Source organism: Sphaeramia orbicularis, chromosome 2, assembly GCF_902148855.1.
Source record: "Sphaeramia orbicularis chromosome 2, fSphaOr1.1, whole genome shotgun sequence".
NCBI lineage: Eukaryota > Metazoa > Chordata > Actinopteri > Kurtiformes > Apogonidae > Sphaeramia > Sphaeramia orbicularis.
In genome coordinates, this window is record NC_043958.1 from 2,012,746 (window position 1) to 2,035,275 (window position 22,530).

The 22,530-nt window shown below is 37.6% G+C and overlaps 2 protein-coding genes across 2 annotated transcripts in view; both read left to right on the forward strand.

The window, feature by feature from the left end:
* Nucleotides 1–22,530, forward strand: part of LOC115432728 (zinc finger protein 420-like) — a 597,943-nt gene that overhangs the window by 492,156 nt on the left and 83,257 nt on the right. The window lies entirely within an intron of this gene.
* hydin (HYDIN axonemal central pair apparatus protein) overlaps nucleotides 19,779–22,530 on the forward strand; it is an 85,125-nt gene continuing 82,373 nt past the window's right edge. Inside the window, exons 1-2 of the mRNA XM_030152482.1 lie at nucleotides 19,779–19,882; nucleotides 21,013–21,132. Coding sequence (XP_030008342.1) covers nucleotides 19,781–19,882; nucleotides 21,013–21,132 — 222 coding nt within the window. The 5' untranslated portion in view covers nucleotides 19,779–19,780. The remainder of the gene's footprint in view (nucleotides 19,883–21,012; nucleotides 21,133–22,530) is intronic.

The following is a 22,530-nucleotide window of genomic DNA, read 5'->3' on the forward strand; positions in this document are numbered from 1 at the left end:
TTAAAAAAAAAAAAGATAAGCAAATTAATCAAGGAAAAAAGAAACAAGTAATATATTCACAATAGGCAAGTTAATCGAGAGAAAGTCTAAGATTATCATGAAAATGAACAAATGGATCCAGAAAAAAATAAAATAAAATAAATGAATCTAGGAAAAAAGAAACAAAATGTATTCATGACAATGAGCAAATTTATCTAGAAAAAGTAGAAAATTATCATGGAAATTAACAAAATGATCATAGAAATGAACAAAACTATTATGAAAATGAACAAATGGATGTTAATAAAAGAACAAAAAATAAGCAACGAAAAAAGAAACAAAATGTATGTATGACAATGAGCAAGTTAATCTAGAAAAAGTGCAAAATTAACATAAAAATTAACAAAATTATAATGAAAATGAACAATGAATAAATAATAATTTGAGGTATTTTCTTCATTCACTCCTTTTGTGAAGCTCAGACTGAGGCTGCGTTCAGACACCAGGTCTAAATGCACAGTTTGGAGTTTTGGGTGAAATCTGACTTTTTTTTTTTTTTTTTTTTATGTGTGCTTGTTCATATTCCACATTAAATGTGACTTCTATCAGTTTTGAGTCTGAACTGAATGTGACCCTGAAGTGACCCACATGCACTAAAGAGGTCCTGAAGTGACCCACTTGCACTGAAGAGGTCCTGATGGAATACGTGACCACGCAGACACACACTGTGTTTACGGAAGGAAATCTGTTTTTCCTGCCGCTCCTCCTCATTTGTCGCATTTCAGTGACGTAAAGGATAAATGTGACCTGACCGTTCAGACTGAAGTCACATTGCAAAATATTAGATACGTAACAGATTTAGGACCACGTATGAACGTGGTCCGGGTCAGATTTAGGACCACGTATGAACGTGGTCCGGGTCAGATTTAGGACCACATATGAACGTGGTCTGGGTCGGGTCAGTGCTGGTCCAACTGTCTGTAACAGGTGGGACCCAGGTCACATGGTCCACATGAGTGCAGGTGTGTTTTGAACAGATGTGCACATCTGACTTCAGACTTTCAGGTTTGGTCTGACTCATGTGGTTTTCCAGTGAACTGGATCCAAAGGCCTCAGTTCCTTAAACTCAGACTGAACTGAACATTTACACACAAACTCTTTAGTGTTATTTGGACTCTAAGTGTTAAAAAGGTGAATTTAATGTTAAGTTTGTACAAATGTAGGCAGGTGTTATCGCTGTCATAAACCCTCGTGACCTTTGACCCCAGCTATGAAACCTCCCAGGTTCGAAGCCCCGGCTCTGGATACTTCCACCCGATTGGTTTATTAAATTATCGCGGCTCAAATCGCATTAGCGTTGCCTCGTCGTTCCGTTTCCTCTGTGGCGACATGAAGGCCGTCTGGCGGCGGCAGCGACGCCTGCCCATGAATGGACGCCTTGTCTCGGACCCAGACGGCGCTAATGCCTTGATGAGCTCCGTCAGGTGGGATCCCAGGTTCCCGTCTCGAGTCCAGGCATCGGACGAAGGGTCGGAGGTCGGACGGTAAGCGCGTTAAAGCGTCAGGATGTTTGTGTTTGTTTGGAGGTTGGTGGTCCTATGTCCGAAGGTGGTGGACGCTGTTGTCCTCTGGTGTGGACGCTGTTGTCCTCTGGTGTGGACGCTGTTGTCCTCTGGTGTGGACGCTGTTGTCCTCTGGTGTGGACCCCGTTGTCCTCTGGTGTGGACGCCGTTGTCCTTTGGTGTGGACGCCGTTGTCCTTTGGTGTGGACGCCGTTGTCCTCTGGTGTGGACGCCGTTGTCCTTTTGTGTGGACGCCGTTGTCCTTTGGTGTGGACGCCGTTGTCCTCTGGTGTGGACGCCGTTGTCCTCTGGTGTGGACGCCGTTGTCCTTTTGTGTGGACGCCGTTGTCCTTTTGTGTGGACGCCGTTGTCCTCTGGTGTGGACGCCGTTGTCCTTTCGTGTGGACGCCGTTGTCCTTTCGTGTGGACGCCGTTGTCCTCTGGTGTGGACGCTGTTGTCCTCTGGTGTGGACGCCGTTGTCCTCTGGTGTGGACACTGTTGTCCTTTCATGTGGACGCTGTTGTCCTTTGGTGTGGACGCCGTTGTCCTCTGGTGTGGACGCCGTTGTCCTTTCGTGTGGACGCTGTTGTCCTTTGGTGTGGACACCGTTGTCCTCTGGTGTGGACGCCGTTGTCCTTTGGTGTGGACGCCATTGTCCTTTGGTGTGGACGCCGTTGTCCTCTGGTGTGGACGCCGTTGTCCTTTCGTGTGGACGCCGTTGTCCTTTCGTGTGGACGCCGTTGTCCTCTGGTGTGGACGCTGTTGTCCTCTGGTGTGGACGCCGTTGTCCTCTGGTGTGGACGCTGTTGTCCTTTGGTGTGGACGCTGTTGTCCTCTGGTGTGGACGCCGTTGTCCTTTGGTGTGGACGCCGTTGTCCTCTGGTGTGGACGCCGTTGTCCTTTCGTGTGGACACCGTTGTCCTCTGGTGTGGACGCTGTTGTCCTCTGTGTGGACGATGTTGTCCTCTGGTGTGGACGCCGTTGTCCTTTCGTGTGGACGCTGTTGTCCTTTGGTGTGGACGCTGTTGTCCTCTGGTGTGGACGCCGTTGTCCTTTGGTGTGGACGCCGTTGTCCTCTGGTGTGGACGCCGTTGTCCTTTCGTGTGGACACCGTTGTCCTCTGGTGTGGACGCTGTTGTCCTCTGTGTGGACGATGTTGTCCTTTCATGTGGACGCCGTTGTCCTCTGGTGTGGACGCTGTTGTCCTTTCATGTGGACGCTGTTGTCCTCTGGTGTGGACGCTGTTGTCCTTTGGTGTGGACGCTGTTGTCCTCTGGTGTGGACGCTGTTGTCCTCTGGTGTGGACGCTGTTGTCCTCTGGTGTGGACACTGTTGTCCTTTCATGTGGACGCTGTTGTCCTCTGGTGTGGACGCTGTTGTCCTTTGGTGTGGACGCTGTTGTCCTCTGGTGTGGACACTGTTGTCCTTTCATGTGGACGCTGTTGTCCTCTGGTGTGGACGCTGTTGTCCTTTCATGTGGACGCTGTTGTCCTCTGGTGTGGACGCTGTTGTCCTCTGGTGTGGACGCCGTTGTCCTTTGGTGTGGACGCCGTTGTCCTCTGGTGTGGACGCCGTTGTCCTTTGGTGTGGACGCCGTTGTCCTCTGGTGTGGATGCCGTTGTCCTCTGGTGTGGACGCTGTTGTCCTCTGGTGTGGACGCTGTTGTCCTTTCATGTGGACACTGTTGTCCTCTGGTGTGGACGCTGTTGTCCTCTGGTGTGGACGCTGTTGTCCTCTGGTGTGGACGCCGTTGTCCTCTGGTGTGGACGCTGTTGTCCTTTCATGTGGACACTGTTGTCCTCTGGTGTGGACGCTGTTGTCCTCTGGTGTGGACGCTGTTGTCCTTTCATGTGGACGCTGTTGTCCTCTGGTGTGGACACTGTTGTCCTCTGGTGTGGACGCTGTTGTCCTCTGGTGTGGACGCTGTTGTCCTTTCATGTGGACACTGTTGTCCTCTGGTGTGGACGCTGTTGTCCTCTGGTGTGGACGCTGTTGTCCTTTCATGTGGACACTGTTGTCCTCTGGTTGATCTGTTTATTGTAGAAGTGAATGTCTGTCCCTGCAGAGCGTCTCTAGGACGTCTGTGAATCCAGACGCTGGTTTCATTTAGTTACAACTTCATGTTTTGATGCATTTTTGTCCATTTGTGTCTTTGTCCTGTTACATCTTTTATGTTTTTGTCTTTTTGTGACTTCTATGTTTTTTTCTTTTAGAATTTTGTCGTTGACCTTTGTTATGTTGCGACTGTTTTCATGTTGTGAATATTTTCACTGTTTTTATATTTTCTTTTTTCATCCTGTGACTTTTATATGTTTGTCTTTTTACAACTTTTTCGTTTTCATCTTGTAAAATTTTTTAATGTTTTCTTGTAAAATTTTGTCCTTTTGCTTCGTTGATGTTTTCATCTTTTTGCTTCTATGTTTGTCATGACTTTAACGTTTTCATCTTGTTGCAATTTTCTCTTTTTTTTCATCGATTTTCTTTTTTTCCTGTAACTTTTTAATTTTCATTTTGTTACTTTTTTTTTAATGTTGTATTTTTGCTTCTTTTTCGTTTTGTTGCGACTTCTATTTGCATTTTTCATGTTATTGAGTTTTGGTTTTTTTTCATCCTGTTTCCTTTTTCGCATCTTTATCATCTTATCGACGTACGTTTCTCAGGTTTAATGAAGAAATACAATTCACAAAACTATTATTTATTAAAACATGTTGTACTTGAACATGAGCCACAATTTAATTTATTTAATGTTTACCTTTGAACTCCTCTGTCTTGTGACTTTTACGTTTTCATTTTGTTGCGTTCTTTTATGTTTATGACGCCACAGTTTTCATCTTGTTCCAATTCTCACTTTTTCCATCTTTTCGTTTTTTTTTTAAACATTTTCATCCTGTGAACTTTTCGTTGTCATCTTGTTGCTTAAATGTTTTGTCTTTTTTCTTTTGTTACATTTTCGTCTTGTTCATGACAAAAACGTAGCCAAAAAAAAGTTTAAATATTTTCCGTTCTTTACTAATGTCACGTCTGATTCGTTCTCACAGTGAAAACCAGCCTTTAAAGTCCTGATACGCATCCATATCAACTGGTGTGTTTAAGGTCTGGGGTTTTTCTGTAAACATCAGCGCTGGAGATAATTTTCTGATTATAAAGCTCTTATGTCGTATTTCTGGCCTTTCGCCGTCAGCGCTCGTCAGACTCTTCAGACCTGCTCAGATGTAACGCCGCCGCCGTGGTTCGGATTCTCAGACACGTTAACCCCCGGACATTCGGCCGTTTGATGAAGCGGCGAGCGCCGGCCTCTCCTCGCCGTGGATCCAACATCATTAGCCCGGAGAGAGACAGTATGTTTCGGCCCGAACCGCCGCTAATGAGCCCTCGCCGATCATCCCTCATGGCGTAATTAGCGGCGGGCTCGGCGCTCGGGCCCCCCGCTCGCCGTCTAATGGAGTGAACAAGGCAGAAAACGAGCGCCATTACGGCCGGCCGTGAATGGAGACTCGCCATGTGAAACCCTTGAAACATAATCGTCTTCATCATTCAGCGCTCAGAGTCCGGCCTCCTCCGGATCGCTCGCCGCCGTCTGTCGCCAATCAAAGCAGGATGGATCTGCGGAACGGTGGCGAAATCGCGTCCACGGCGTCCAGGAGGGAGTCGGAGTCGCTTTAATCCCGAATACGAGTCGCATGTGGCGAAAAGACTCCCGTCAAGTCGTCCACGAACCAGAGGAGTTTAGGACCAGAAGACGTCGGATTTCCAAGTTCATTAGTCGACTAAAAGTGGCAAAAATGGCGACAAATCGTAACAAAACAAACATGACGTTAACGGCACAAACTGATGTAACAAAATATAATAATATCAAAAACAAAGTGATGACACAAAATACGACAAAAAACAGCGTGATGATGCAGCAAAATGCACAGAGAGGAAAACAACAAAAACATCTCAAATCATAACAAACACAAATAATGTCAAATGTAACCGAACAAAATGACAAAAACGATGGAAGAGAAAGTAAGAAGACCAAAAAAAGAATTATGTAATGAAATGTAAGAGGAAAACATGAGAAGAAACCGTAGAACAAGATGAAAACAACAAAAATTATGACAAATCGTGACCAAATGAACATGACGTTAGTGATACGAGTTGATGTAACAAAATGTGACAAGACAAAAACGACCAAAAACAACGCAACGATAAAAACAAAGAAAGTTATACACAGTTATCCGAACAAGTCAAACATGGTGAAAATAATAAAAGCATCACAAATTGGAGAGAACATAAATAAGGTCAAATGTAACCGAACGAAACAATGAAAAAAATCGAAGAAGCAAGGCGAAAAAAAACAGTTATGTAACAGAATGTAACATAAACATAAGACAAAAATAACAACAAAAATTACAAATTGTAACCAAACAAAAATTAGACGCAAAACGTATCAAAACTTAACAAGAAAAAAATGACAAAACAAAAGTTGTACGAAGACAAAAACAATGTAACAATACGAAATAAGAACACAATAAAAACAAAACACGATAAAAATGATGTAAGAAATCAGACGAAAATGACGTAAAAGACAAAAAATGAGAAAAACTAAAACAAAAAAACAAAAACAAAACTACAGGAGACGAAAAAGTAAAAGGTTTTTTTGAAGGTGTTTAGGTCATCGGTTATTTTTTGTCCATTTGTTTTCTGTTGTGTTGGTTTTGTGTTTTTTATTTTATTTTATTTTATTTATTCCTTTTAATTCAACTCTAAACTAGTCCGTTCTGATTCTGTGGAGACATAAAATGAATTCCTGAACCAGTGTTATCCTGCAGCTTATGCTTTAATCCACATGAGGTCAAAGGTCAAAGCCGCTGTGGTGCTATAGCGTCCGTAGACCCCCCAGCCCCGCCCCCATATGACAGAGGAATGCTGGGAAAGGCAATAACAGGTCCACAGTGAGCGTTCACGGGTGTGCGTTTGATTTGTTCATGGGTGTCACCTGTATGTGATGAGTGACAGGGGGGCGGGGCCTTGCCGTGCAAGGTCACGGAGGCGATTGGCTGCATGATCAGCGCCGGGTGGAGGTGGGCGGGGTCAAGGTCGGGGGCAGATGATGATGCTGACAGTGACACATGTGTCATGAGTGTTTGTGGGAATATGTTAAGGTTAATGTGTTTGTATGTTGTCGACGCTTCGTTCTACGGTAACTTATCTGTTAGCATTTAAATCTAAGCATTTAACTCTGTTAGTGTTTAAATCTAAGGGCTTAACTCTGTTAGTGTTTAAATCTAAGGGCTTAACTCTGTTAGTGTTTAAATCTAAGGGCTTAACTCTGTTAGTGTTTAAATCTAAGCATTTAACTCTGTTAGTGTTTAAATCTAAGCATTTAACTCTGTTAGTGTTTAAATCTAAGGGCTTAACTCTGTTAGTGTTTAAATCTAAGCATTTAACTCTGTTAGTGTTTAAATCTAAGCATTTAACTCTGTTACTGTTTAAATCTAAGGGCTTAACTCTGTTAGTGTTTAAATCTAAGCATTTAAGTCTGTTAGCTTTTAACTCTGTTAGCATTTAACTGCTAGCGTTTAAATCTAAGGGTTTAATTCTGTTAGCATTTATATCTAAGCACTAACTCTGTTAGCGTTTAACTCTGTTAGTGTTTTACTCAATCAGAACCTAAAAGACTTAAAACTATGTAAAAGATGTAACAAGTTCTCATCATGTCACAGTGTCTTAGTTTTCACAAAATCTCAACATATCATTTCTGTGGACGCTAAAAAGGCTTTTGATCGTATAGAATGGACTTTTGAAAGTTATTTTGTCTTTTTGCGTCTTACGTTTTTGTCTTTCTGCGTTTCTTATGTTTTTGTCTTTTTGTGACTTTTATGTTTTTGTCATTTTTATATCTTTTACCTTTTTTGTCTTTTTGCGTCTCTTATGTTTTTTGTCTTTTTGTGTCTTTATCAGTTTTGTCTTTCTCCATCTTGCGCCTTTTTGTTTTTTACTATTTTGTCTTTTTGCGTCTTTTAAAAAAACATCTTAATATTTGTTGTAAATGCTTTGGAAGTTTGTTCTTGGCATGTGGTCCAGTTTATCTGACGTTTACCGTCTTTTATTGTGGATTTTTGACCGGAGACGATCACGTGGCTGCGTCCAAACCTGTGAAATGTCCTCACATGTTCAGGAAGTCGTGGACACACAAAGCTCCGCCGTCCTGGATCAATTAGAGTTTCGGGGGAGCGATTAGCCAGCTGGCTTTTATGAAACAAAGCAATTAATGTTATGCTAATAAGTCAGATTTTGAGCAATTCCAGATCATTTGCTAATCATTGGCTAATTACTCTGATGACTCTTTAACTCTCCAGATTATGAGTGATTGATCGGACAGACCTGGATCTTCAACAAACTCATCCAGCTCCACATCTGGAGTCTTCGCTTTAACACTGGTTATTGATTCTAACGTGTTTTAACTCTGTTCATTTTCCTGAGTTGAATCAAAAAGCTTTAAAACTCATTAAATATCACAGAGTAAAACATTATATCTGCTCAAGAACTGTTTGATTTTATTCAGTGACACAAGAAACAGTTGATTTTCACGTTTTCTGTCCAGTGTCATAACATGTACTTTCATGTCACATATAATCTCTTTAATTTCACATGTATGTCCATTAATTTCACATTTATCCTGTAATTTTCCACAAATTCCATGTAGAAGATCCACATTTACCCACAGGCCTCACATTTAATCCACTAAAGAAATTCCACATGTAATCTCATTACTTTCACATCTAATGTCACTACATTCACATTTACCAATTCTACTGGTTTCACATCTAACCCATAAATGTCACGTATAATGTCTCAAATTTCATGTGTAGTTCTATCAGTTTTACATTTATCTTGTCATTTTCTCACAAATTTCATATATAATCTCATAAATGTCACATTTTTCCAATAAAGTTCAGTTTTATCCAACAGGTTTCACATATAATCCAGTACATTTGATAAAAAAAATCCCATCAACTGCATATTTCTAAAAAAACTTATTTATAATTTTATTATTTTCACATATGATGGTATAATTTCACATTTTCTCAATTTTCTCATCTTCTCATAATTTCATGTATAATCTCTAACCCATAAATGTCACAAATTATCTCTTAATTTTTGCATTTATTGTGTAATTTTCTTGCAAATTTCATATGTAATCTCATAAATTTCACATTTGTTCAATAAGGTTCAGTTTTATCCAACAGGTTTCACATATAATCCAATACATTTGATACAAAATCTCATGAATTGCATATTTATGAAAAATATATATATATAATCTCATTATTTTCACATATGATGGTATAAATTTCACATTTTTCTCATAATTGTGTCATCTGCCCATAGTTTCATTTATAATCTCTAACCCGTAAATGTCACAAATAACCTCTTAAATTTCACATTTATCTTGTCATTTTCTCACACATTTCATAAATAATCTCATAAATTTCACATTTGTCCAATAAAGTTGAGTTTTATTCAACAGGTTCCACAAATAATCCAATATATTTGATAGAAAATCTCATAAATTACGTATTGATTAAAATATATATACACTCGTCAACATTTGCTATGGATCAGGACTATAACTTTGCTATATTCTGGGGTGTAATTGTGGAAACTTGACAGTTTATTTTCCCAGTGGAGTACAGCCTGCGGATGCGGATGGTGGCCACACACATTATTGACATCACACCGTATGTGTTCCAGAACATTCTGAGTGGTTTCAGTGAAAACAAAATTGGAAGAGTAATTGTTGTGAACTCTAATTTCTAGGGTTGTATCACCCTTTTGCCAGAAAGTGCAATAAAAATGTATGTTTTTTTACCTTTTGGTCCATTTTTCTTTACATGACTAGTCAAAGTACACACATAATATATGAAGTCACCCAAAATATTATACAACATCAATTATTGTGCAAATATAAAACTGATCCCTAGCAAATGTTGACTAGTATATATATATAAATTTCATTATTTTCCGAAACCACATTTTCCATCAGATGTGACAGTTCACCACCCACTAATGTTTGTTACTTAAACACATGTTCTAGAACTGCTGACGTTCTCGTGTAGTTTAATTATTTTTATAAATGAGGAGGAAAAGATCAGTTTAGTATAAAAACACTTTGCAAAGACGTGATGAGCTCGAGTTTCAAGACGAACAAAAAAATAGTAGAATTGTTCTGAAACCGTGTCAGAGTGAATAAATAAAACCTGCTGCTCATTAACGGTTTCACTGATTCTTATTATTGTCGGCAGAGTTTAGCGTTGCATTAAATGTGCTAATGTCGCCGCCCTCTGGGGGTCGCTCAGGTCCATGTTTAATTCAGACGAGCCCCCGAACATGTCCGATCCCACCCCCCAAGTCCGATCCCACCCCCTCCGCCATCGGCCTCCGACACCTGCCCGACAACCTGATGTGACGGGCGGCGCCACCGGAGGGCGTCGTCTTCATCACCATCCTCCTCCTCCTGCAGAAAACTGGAGGAAAAACCACAAAAAACACCCGCTCACTTCATGTTCAGCCATTTTTCTGCCAGTTTGAGTCTAAAACATCCAACACTGTAACGAATTCATGAGGCTGTTTTACACAACACATGACGCCACACATTTCACATTTATCCCATAAGTTTCACATTTATCCTCAAGAGTTTATGTTTATTTTATCTAAAATTTTAAGAGTAACTTCATAAATGTCACTTTTATCCCAAAGGTATCGCATGTAATCCAGTAAATTTTACAGATAATCTTATTAGTTTCCCATTTAATGCCATAAATGTGACATTTATTCTTTTATTTTAAGCATCGATCCCATATTTAACAGATATGTTTAAATATAATTTTGTGAATTACCCAATAAATATCACATTTTTCGCATTTATCCAATACATTTCACATAAAGTCCTGTAAATATCAGATATTTTGAGTAAACTTAACATATAACCTTTAGCTTTTTTGTCTTTTTGTATCTGTTAGTTTTTCGTCTTTACGCGTCTTCCGTGTTTTTTGCATCATTTTCATCTTTTGCATTTTTTCGATTTTGTGACTTTTAGATGTTTTGCATCTTGTGTCTTTAACTTTTTGGTCTTATGTTTTCATCTTTTGTGCTCTTGTCTTTTTGAATCTTTTATGTTTTTTTCCTTTGCATCTTTCAAATTTTTCTCTTTTCTGATCGTTTACGTCTTTTTGCATCTTTAACATTTTCATCTTTTTGCGTTTTTGTCTTTTCGCATCTTTTGTATTTTTGTCTTTTTGCATCTTTTTCACTTTCGTTCTTTTCATTTCATATTTTTGTATTTTTGCATCTTCTACGTTTTCATCTTTTTTTGCATCTTTTACATTTTTGTCTTGCATCTTATATATTTTCATCCTTTGCATCTTTTATGTTTTCATCTTTTTGCATCTTTTATATTTTTGTCTTTTCGCATCTTTTTCACTTTCGTCCTTTGCATCTTATATTTTTGTCTATTGCATGTTTTACATTTTCATCTTTTTTTGCATTTTTTACATTTTTGTCTTTTAGCATCTTTTACGTTTTCATATTTTTCATCTTTTATATTTTTGTCTTTTTGCATCTTTCATATTTTCGTCTCTTTGCATTTTTTACATTTTTGTTGTTTTGCGTGCTTTTACATTTTCATCTTGTTACATTCGTCATGTTTTTGTCTTTTGGGTCATTTTTGTCTTTTTGCGTCTTTTTACTCGTTAATCTTGCCTTTTCTCTGAATCTCTGCAAAGTTTGTGTGCGTTTATAAACTCTTCTTCTAAAATCCTCATTTGTGTCGTAGTTTTAGTGCGTCTTCGGCTGTAAATGTGTAACTTTGTTGTAATGACGTTCACTAAACGTCGATTCCAGGGGTTTGAAGTCGTCGGAGGCAGTTTTTCTGCTCAAACCGGTCGTGAAAACAGGTGAAGGCGTCGTTAAAAGGCAGATGTTGCGTCGTCGATTACAGCGCGCCGACCTCCAGCTAATTGTCGCCCCGGCCCGTCGAGGTCACGGCGTCGTCGGGGCAACCGGGGGTTAATCACAGGCTTTGGGGGGGGCGGGGCCGGGGTCAGTTTACGGCCGTCTGCGGAAAACAGCAGCCGGCGGCGACGCTCACAAACCTTGACCGAAGAAACATCTGAAACCAACAGAAAAGAAAAACTGTCTGAACTGCAGTAAAAGTACGAGAAACGACCCCAAATGTCAGAGAAAATCGCAACTGGAGTCATTTTTGTTTATTCTAATGATGTCAGAGTTTCATCGTCATGATGTGATTAATTTATCTTTTTGTCTTTTTCATCTTGTTGTTTTTCTATCTTTCACAGTATTTCTTGTACGTTGTTTTCATCATGTTGTTTTTGTCTTTTTTTTCTTACCTTCATCTCATCTTTTGCGGTTTTTTTCCATCTTATGTCTTTTGTCGTTTCCATTTTCGTCTACTTTTGACAACATTTATTTATTTTTTCTCTTCTGCATCTTTTGTTGTTTTTACATCTTTGACAATGTTTTCTTTTCATCACATTATGTTGTTTCGTCTTGTTTCTGTTTTTTTTTTTTTACGTTGTTTCTTCGTACATGTTGTACTTGATGTTTTTCTCGTTATGTTTTTTGTTTTTTCCACCTTCTATGTTTCACAATATTTCTTGTATGTTGTTTTCATCACATTGGTTTTTGTCTTTTTTATCTACCTTCATCTCTTCTTCTGTTTTTTTCATCTTATGTCTTTTATATCATTTTCATTTTCATCTACTTTTGTCTGTTTTCATCTTGTTTTGAAAGGTGTTTTGTTTACTTTTATCATCATTGTAATATTTTTATTGTTTTTACATTGTTCCACAATTTTTTCATCTTGTTCCATGTTTCATCTTATTGCGTTGTTTTTCATTGTCTTATTTGTGTTGAATTAATGTTGTAATTGTTTGTTTTGTTCCATCAGGTTGTCATTTACACCTTTATTGCCAAAGTTTTTGATGTTTCATCTTGATATTTTGATCGCGTCTTTTGTGATTTTTTTTTTTTCATGTAAAATCTTTTATGTAATTCCATTTTTATTATTGTTATATTTCCATTGTGTGGTCTTTTATGATGTTTTACCCAAATTGCTAAATTCTTATTAATTTCCATCCCAAGCAAATACCTTAAAAATGTGAATTTAAGGAAGTATGTAAATATTTAGCAAATACCCTTTTGAAAAAAAAGATATCCAAGCAAAAATAAGTAAAAAGATGCTAAACGGAGGAGGTGTCTGGGGAGAGGGAAGTCTGGCCATCCCTGCTTAGACTGTTACCCCCGCAACCCGGCCCCGGATAAGCGGAAGATAATGGATGGATGGATGGAAGATGCTAAACGGGGCAAAAAGCAGGGTAAAAGACGGAATGAGATGAAAATGAAAAGAGACGGAATGAGACGAAAACGAGAAGATGAAATAAGACGAAAACGACATAAAAAATGGGACGAGACAAAAATGAGAAAAGACGGAACGAGACAAAAACGAGGCAAAAGATGCAATGACACGAAAATGAGATGAGACGAAAACTACGTAAAAAAACGAGATGAGACAAAAACGAGAAAAGACAGAACGGGACGAAAACAAAAAAAGACAGAATGAGACGAAAACGACCTAAACGGGACGAGACGAAGACAAGAAAAGACAAACGAGAAATGATGAAATGAGACAAAAATGACAAAAAAACGGACGAGACGAAAACAAGGTATGAAACAAAAAGGAGGCAAAAGGTGAAAACAGTGACAAAAGACGCATAAATGAAGTTAAAAACAGAGATGAAAATGTGGTAAAAATTGTGGAACTATCCTTGGACTCCACGGGGTTAAAGGTGTTTTTAAACCATCGTATTCTGTGTTTGTTTAGAAGTACAGATGAACAAACTGGGTCTGTGTCCGGTGTCAGTCCTTCCCGTTGACTCTTTCCTGGGACGTTCAGGGTTAAATCTGTTTGAGATGCACTGGGAGGGAATCGTCCCTGAACCGAAGGCCACGTCCTGTGATTATACAACACAAATAATCAATCAGCGCCCCTCCTCTTGGATTTACAGTAAAGGAGGAGAAACCCAGCGACGGCGACGCCTTCAGGGACCCGCGGTGTGTTCAGTGACAGTAAAAGAGTGGGAGATCCCTCCAAGGATTGGACTGGAGGGGGGGTTAATTTCCCTGCTCTGTAAATGAGGCTGTCAAAGTGAAGCTGAGGGCGGGATGGGCCATTGTACACCCCCCCCCCCCCCCCCCCCCCCCCATCACTAACCCTCCCCCGAGAACGACACTGAGAGGCTGATCATGGCTAATGTAGGTGGACGCACCATCAACACATTAATGCACATACAAAAGCAGCAACGTCCGGGGTGGAATATGAGTTTCACCCCCAACGACAAAGAAACGAGGTAGAAGAGGCAACGAGACGAAGATGAGGTAAAAAACATTAAGAAGATGAAGATAAGGTAAAAGACGGAATGAGACGAAGACGAGGTAAAAGACGCTAAGAAGATGAAGACAAGGTAGAGGAAGGAACGAGAGGAGAAAAAGGTAAAAGATACGATAGGACAAGAAAAGATGTAACAAGATAAGAACAAAACCGAAGATGCAACAAGACAAAAATGACAATGACATGAGACAAACTGATATGTAAGAGGTAAAAGACACAATGAGACGAGAAAAAAGGTTGAAGGACACCACAAGACAAAGACGAGGTAAAAGATGTTAAGAAAAAGTAAAAGAAGGAACGAGGAAGACGAGGGAAAAGACATTAAGTAGACGAAGACGAGGTAAAAGACGGAACGAGACAAAGACGAGGGAAAAGACGGAACAAGATGAAGTAAAAGATGCAAGATTAAGATGAGGCAAATGATAGAATGAGGCGAAGATGAGGTAAAAGATGTAACAAAATAAGGACGAGGTAAAAGAAGTTAAGAGGCCAAGGTAAAAGACTTAAGACGAAGATGAGGTCGAAGGTGCCACAAGACAAAGACCAGGTAAAAGATGTTAGGAGGACGAAGGCGAGGTAAAAAACATTAAAAGGACGAAGATGAGGTAAAAGACGTTAAAAAGACAAAGATGAGGTAAAAGACGTTAAAAAGACAAAGATGAGGTAAAAGACAGAATAGACAAAGACGAAGGAAAGAGACGAAGACAAGGTAAAAGATGTAACAAGACAAAAATGAGGTAAAAGACGTGAGGAAGAGGGAAGACGGACAAGATGAACACAAGGTAAAGGGCATTAAGAAGGCAAAGACCAGGTAAAAGACGTTAAGAAGATGAAGACGAGGTAGAAGATGGACCACGATGAAGTAAAAGATGAAACAAGATGAAGACGAGGTAAAAGACGTTAAGAATACGAAGTAAAAGGAATGAGACAAAGACGAGGTAAAAGATGTTAAGATGAAGACGAGGTAAAAGACGGAACAAGACGAAGATAAAGTAAAAGATGGAATAAGTCAAAGATGAGGTAAAAGACGTTAAGAAGACGAAGACCTGTCTGACTGACTGGATCTGCACCAGCCAATGAAATTTGAGAACTCCTGACGTCGTCCTCATTTGTCGACGTTCATTTTTGGACCATTTTGTCGTCGTCGTGGGAACACAACTGGAGCAAACCAAGGCCGTCCTCGTACTCGGGGCGTCGTTGGTGAGGAAGGCGGCGGCGCGGACACTTCGTGGATAATTCGATGATCAGCGAGGAGCGTAAAAGGTGACGGAGTTAGTTCCACTGGGTGAACCCACCTGGTCCGAACCAAGACTGAAGTCTGCAGCTGCTTCAGCTTCACCACGACTCAGCCAAGGATGTTTAACACGAAACCACAGCAACGGAGCTTCACTGATTAGAGACTCATACCAGGACATCAGTCATTTATATATATATTATTTATATATATTATCCTCTATATTCTGCATTCTTTCATCTAAATCAGGTATTTTCATGCAGATGCTCAGTAAATCTCAGGGGTTATTATGTAAGAACATAAAAAACTGAAGAAAAATGTACTTTTACAGCGAAATTTAACATTAACTGAACATAAAAACAAGTGTCTACAAACATTTTGTTCATTTTGTTTCTTTTTTTTTTTTTTTTTACATTTTGTTGCCATTTTATAATTTTTTGTTCTATTTCTGGGTTCTTTTGTTCATGTAACTTTTTGTTTTTATTCAGTTGTTTTGTCATTGTTTATTTTGTTTTTCTACATTTCGTTGCCTGCTTTAGTATTTCTTCAGTTTTATTATTTCTTCAATTTGTGGCTTATTTTTGTTCATGTTACGTATTGTTGAGTGTGTGATGATGACGATAATATAATAAGATGAACAAAAAGGAAATTTTAAAAGAATCAGTGTTGTGAAAAAACATTACCTAACAAAGTTTAAAAAAAAAAAAACAAAGCAAATGAGTAAAAAAAATCAATAGAATTCAACAAAATGAGCCACAAAATGGACAAAAAAAATAATAGAATAGGCAACAAAATGAACAAAAACAATTAAAATGAGAAATATATATGAATATATAATATATGAATAAAATATAAATACATGAATTAAAAAATGAACAAAATAAGGTTGTTGACATGCTTTTTGTTGAGTTAATATATTGGGCTTAAATGTCATCTTTTCAGTTTTCTGTGTTTTTATGTAATAACCTTTAAATTTACTTTTAATGAATATTTACATGAAAATACCTGATTTACACTGAAAATGTCCCATTCAGACGATAATACTCTAATAAATGTTGTGTTTACCTCAGTAAATGTATTCGTTCATGTCAGTGTGGGTGTTTGCATCACATTGTGTTATGATGGAGTGGGGGGGGGGCTTGGCGGCGGAGGGGGGGCGGTCCTCCGGGGACTTCCTGTGGAAGTGGGTCAAGCGCTTGGCTCGTTACCGTGACGAGTAAACACACACCTCGCCCCCACCCCCTGGCTGCAATCAGAAACGACAATTACACACAGGCTAATTAGCAGCTACATGTGTTAATGTGTGGTTTCATCATCGCAGAGTTTCCATGGCGACTCGGAAAATTAGGGTTATATGTGTGCGATGGACATGAAGCGTCACGATTAACCCGGTGTAAAAACCTCTGGACCAGAGTTCAGCCCAAACTACAACTTCAACACTAGAGTCAATATCAGGAGGGTTTGGGGGCGGGGCATAAATAACACTGAACCAGAGTAACTATCAGAAGGGTTTCGGGGCGGGGCCAAAATAACACTGAATCAGAGTAAATATCAGGAGGGTTTGGGGTGGGGCATAAATAACACTGAACCAGTGTAAATATCAGGAGGGTTTGGGGGCGGGGCATAAATAACACTGAACCAGAGTAAATGTCAGAAGGTTTTGGGGGCGGGGCCAAAAATAACACTAAACCGGAGTAAATACTAGGAAGGTTTGGGTATGGACCCAAAATAACACTGAACTAGAGTAAATTCAACAGTTTGGTGAAAGCACTAATTAACCCAGTGGCTCCCAAATTCATTTTTCTATTTAATCATGAACAGATTTATCACCATTTATTTTATTTTTCAGTGAAAACTCTGTATTTTCATTTAAATTTTCATGAAAACTCAAGGTTATTTCATCAAATCTAAGAAAAATGAAGAAAAAGTTACTTTTACACCAAAATATATCCTTAACGAAATCTAAAAACAAACGTCTACAACCTTATTTTGCTGATGATACTTTTCATTTTGTTAATTTTGCTTCAGTCTGCTCTTTTTTTGTCTTTTTGTTCATTCTGTTGCTTATTTTCTCCATGTTGTTTCATATTTTTCCAATCTTCTTATTTGTTTTTATTCGTTGTTGTTAATTTTCTTGAGTTTTCCGTCACTTTCTCATTCATTTATGTTGACTTTGTTAATTAATTTGTAATTTCTCCGTTTAATTTTGTTCATTGTGTTGATTAATTTTGTAATAAGTTGTTTAATTTTGGAAAGGATATAGTGTTGTCATAATGCTCTCTTTAATTATTTTCTTCATGTCCTATTATCATTTTCTTTTCTTTCTCATTATTTGGTGTATTTTATCGATTACGGTGTCTGTTTGTGTGTTTGCAGATCCACTGTGATCTGTTCGTTGTAGAGCACATGATGTAAATGACAGAATATTGGTAAAATTGTGTTTATTTTTCTTAGATGTCAGGTTGTTCACATTTTTTAAAGGATAGTTCATGATGCAGTTTTACTCTGTTCACTCTGAAACTCATAGAAAAGTTTGAAGTTGTCATTATTTATAGGTTTTTTGTTATAATTTGACTGAACTGGATCCATGTGGATACTTCAGTGCAGGCTCTGTCGGTCTGAACAGTCCAAGGCTGCCTCCTGGTGCAGACACAGAGAATTACAGCTTCAGACTGGTTTGAGTTGGAATATTTTCACTCTGTCCACTCATACGTCAGTATTTTGGGATTTTACTCAACACCAGTCAGCATAGGAAGTAAATTGATTCTTTACACCTGGGGCTATTTCTGTGGTGACTTCTAAATTAGATTTTCCTGACATTTAATAATTACTAAGTGATTTATCACCATTTATTATAACAGTACTTTAAGTATTTTTCAGTTTTCAATGAAAATCTGTCATTTTCATGTGAGTGTTCATAAAATCTCAGAGTAGATTCAAAGGTTATTATATCAAAACAGAGAAAACTAAGAAAAAGTGACTTTTACAGCATTAATTGATCATAAAAAACAACCATGTATAGTCTTATTTTGTTCATTTTTTATTCACTTTGTTCATTTTATTCATTATTTGTGTTCATTTTGCTGCCTATTGGCATAATCTGACAAATGAACAAGAAATTAACAGAAAATACTAGAATCAATTGAAAGGAACAAACGGATGAACAAAATATTCAACAAAATGAATAAAAATGGAAGATGATCTACAAAATGAACAAAGTTAACAGAAAAACAACAGAATTATCAACAAAATTAATGTAAATGATAAAGTAATTGACATAAATGTAATAAAATGGACAAAACATGAAAAAATACACAAAATATTAACCAAATAATTAACCCTTTCATGCATGAATTACGAGAACCTTCATCAGGATTTTTTTCTTGAGTCTTTTTATTCCTCATTAGGCATGAAAAAAAACAACAATGTGATTAAATTTTCTTTATGAAGCTTACCCTGATGAACATTAGTTACAAAACTGTCTGCTCAGCTGGACACTACGCGTTTAATTTTAGAAGCAAAGAAACATGTATTTACTGATACACTGTGTGAAAACTATGAAATAAAAACATTTTTTAACCTCCTCAGACCCAGCTATGGGTTTTCTGTCCACATTTGTGGACAAGAGTTTCACAACTTTATACAAAAAAAGAAAAGAAAACTGTCCACTACAAAGGACATTCCATAAAAATTTAAAAAACTGCATCTGAAAAAACTGTTGCATCATGATGTTTCCAATGTAGGCCCATTATTTAATTTAAAAAAAAAAAAAAAAAAAAAAAAAAAGAAAAGCTGGTGCTTTGCTGACATTTCCTGGGTCTTAGAGGTTAATGCTTCTAATCTGATGATTTCTCACATTTTATCATACTGGAATACTAGGCATTACTCACTTCATGGAGATAATGTGCAAATAAAAGATAACTTTTTATCTAACAAAAAAACCCTGTTAATTACAGTCTAATAATAACTAGCAATTTTTTATACTCAAACATGTCACTGCAGATCAGATTTGTCAATAACAGCAAAGTTCCAGTGATGGTGTAAATGACAGTGTATGGGATGATGCAGAAGTGTCCACTGATGTGAAACTAAAACAACAAAACCCATGAATATACAAGAGAACACCTCTGAACAGCTGTCCACTGGAGTGACCACTGGAGTGACCACTGGAGTGACCACTGTGCATGAACAGAAACCCACAGGGAAACAACCAGGTAACTGCGGACCAATCAGAAGACGGACCAGGTAACTGCGGACCAATCAGAAGACAGTTCATTGGGAGGTCCCTGTGTGAGTTTCCGCGGCAACAAACCACAACTAAATGTCCTCGAGCGTCAGTGTCAGTGTGTGATTTTCACAGACCGCGGCGTGAAAGTGGGTTTTTCTTCTGTAAAAGATAAAAGTTTGTTTTTTTTCTAGTTTTCATGGACTTTATCTCCGTGCGCAGTGACGCTTTGACGCACTTCAGCGGCTCTAAACGAAGCTGTTTTTCATTTGCCAGTGCTTCTCCGGTCAGGGTCCAGGTTCGGAGCTGAATCCGCCTCACAGTGATGGAGGTTCCGGTTCCGACCAGGACGAGGACCAGGGCACCGAGGGGAGCCGCGTCTCTGTCCGTCGGACACCGGCTCGTCTTAACGGACACACCGAAGAAGGTGAGTTTATCTGGAAAGAACTGATGCTAATGCTAAAGCTAAAGCTGGGGATGGTTACCATAGTAACAGAGTATGTCCCATCAGACCTGGACCCTGTTCCGGTCTCAAACAACAACAGCAATTAACTGTTATTTATTTCTAGAATTATCCGATGTGTTTGAATATGAATATGATAAATTAACACAAAAATAACCAACCAAATGAAACAAAGGTAATACATATAATCTTAATATAATCTAAATGAATGAAAATATGAACAAAACTTTTTTTTAAGTTACAGTGTTTGATCATTTTTGTGAATTATTTAGTTCATTTAGATTTTTTGTCATATTTTTAATCATTTTGTTTTTGTTGCTTAATTTTAAAATTTTCTTGACTTTGTGATCATTTTTGGTCCTTTTTTCCCATTTTATTTTCTTAGTTTTTCATTTTATGTTATTTTGACAGTTGTTTGGTTATTTTCCTTTTTTTTTTTTCATTTTGTTTGTGCTAATGTTTGTTCATTTTTTTCATTCTAAGTTCAGTTTGGCAATTATTTAGTGTTTTTTTTTTTGTTTTTGTTTTTTTTTACATTTTAATGATTATTTCATTCATTTTTGCTAATGTTGATTATTTTCTTAATTTCTCTTCATTTTGTCAGTCATTTTGTTTATTTTCATTGCTTATTTAGTTCTTTTCTCTTAATTTGTGTTCATTTTGATGATTACTTTGTTCTATGAGCTGTTGATTTCATTATATTATTAGTTTTAATTCAGTGCAGGACTATTGCTGACTTATACTAAAACACTTTTTTTTTTATTTTACTCATCGCTGTTAATAAAATTGATGAAAATATCTATTTTTTGTGTTATTTTTTGAATAAAATAAGTGTCATCATATATTCAAACTGTCATTTAAAGAGTTAAAATCCTGAATTCAATTGAATATTTGGCAGTTTTGAAATGAGAGTTGAAGTGATTTAAGAGATTTCTGCAGAAAAGATATTGATATATGATGATTTTATAGCAGTTTTTTCTGTTTAATAGACCTGAAGGATGGTAAAATTGTGTTGCTTCCATTATTGTTTCTTTGTGCTGAAGGAAACGTGTGATTGGTGAGTTTTTCAAACCACTGTCATCCTGCCTTTTCAGGTTCCTCCGTCTGTTTACACCCTGGAGACGTTACGTTCCACAGAGGAATGCCTCGCCAACACCAGTGATGTCCACCCGCCGCGAATCCTGGAACTACTTGACGTTACCACTCACCGCAAGGTAAAAGCAATCACAGGAAAAACAAGTGAGGAAGATGAGGAGGATGGTCTCTACAACAGGAAACACATCAAATATAGTAAATTCAGTCTGACGGCACTGAAAAAGACCTAAATGTAAATAAATCTTGGTTTAAGTGGGTAAATGATGTCGCTCCAGTCTTCAGTTTTTACTCTAAAACTACATTAAGTTGAATTCTGCTGCAAATCCAACCTCTAACATGCTGCAGTATTAACCTGTATTAATCCTCATACGTGACTACGGACATTTTTGTTTAAGTTCTTCCTCTTCATCAGCATCATTTTGACTGTGTTAGTGCATATGAACTATTTATTATAAACAAAGTTTAGAATTCTAATGTTATGTTTTCTAATAAATCATCAGAACACTGAGTCATTCAGGACAAAAAACAGTTCCATGAAAAAGTTTGCAGATTTATATTTTTTCTGCATAAATCAAACAACTTCAGCCCTGATAAAAAAATATATATATGTATTGAATAATTATCAGGATTTTAACCCTTTAAATGCCAGTTTGATTACATGATGCTGGTATATTTTTCCCCATAACAAATGTTGGAGAACTGAGTTGTTGGTTTTTTTTCCAATCAATCTTGGATTTGTCAAAGATTATCCAAAAATATTGACTTTAATACATTATTATTTTTTGTGTTTCATCAGATTTAACATTTACTTCCCTCTTGACTCATTCAGGCCTAAAACGTACCATTATGTCCCACTAAAACCACATTTTTAATCTCGAAGTCATTAATAAATATAATCAGTCTGTTATTGTATGGTTTTATTTTGTATTAACATGAAACCAGACAAATCCAAGACTGAAGGAAAAACAAATACCCAGACACCAAACATTTATTATATGGAAAAGAACTCATTTTTTGTGTAATTTTCATACATAACAGTGACTCCATGTAATCAAACTGTCATTTACAGGGTTAAAATCCTTAAAATTATTGAATGTCCGGTGGTTTTATCAGAACTGAAGTTGTTTAAGAGATTTACACCAAAAAAAATATGAATCTGTGAAGTTTTTACTGAATATCAGTTATTTGGATGTGGATGTTTATTTACCCAATGACTTAAAGATACTACATTCTGCTGATGACTGAAGGTTAATTTCTCTTGATCTTAGTTCCACTACTTTAATTTTGGAGTTTTTTACTCAAAGATTAATGTTATTTTCAATGTACCACATGCAAACTATATGTTTGTGTTAAATTACTATACACATACAAACACGTGGTATTTTTATTATTATTATTATTATTATTATTATTATAGGCTGGCACAGGGTCCAGGTCTGATTGGACATACTCTGTTTCTATGGTAACCAACCCCAGCATTAGCATTAGCTGACAGTTAAAACGGTTACATCTTATTG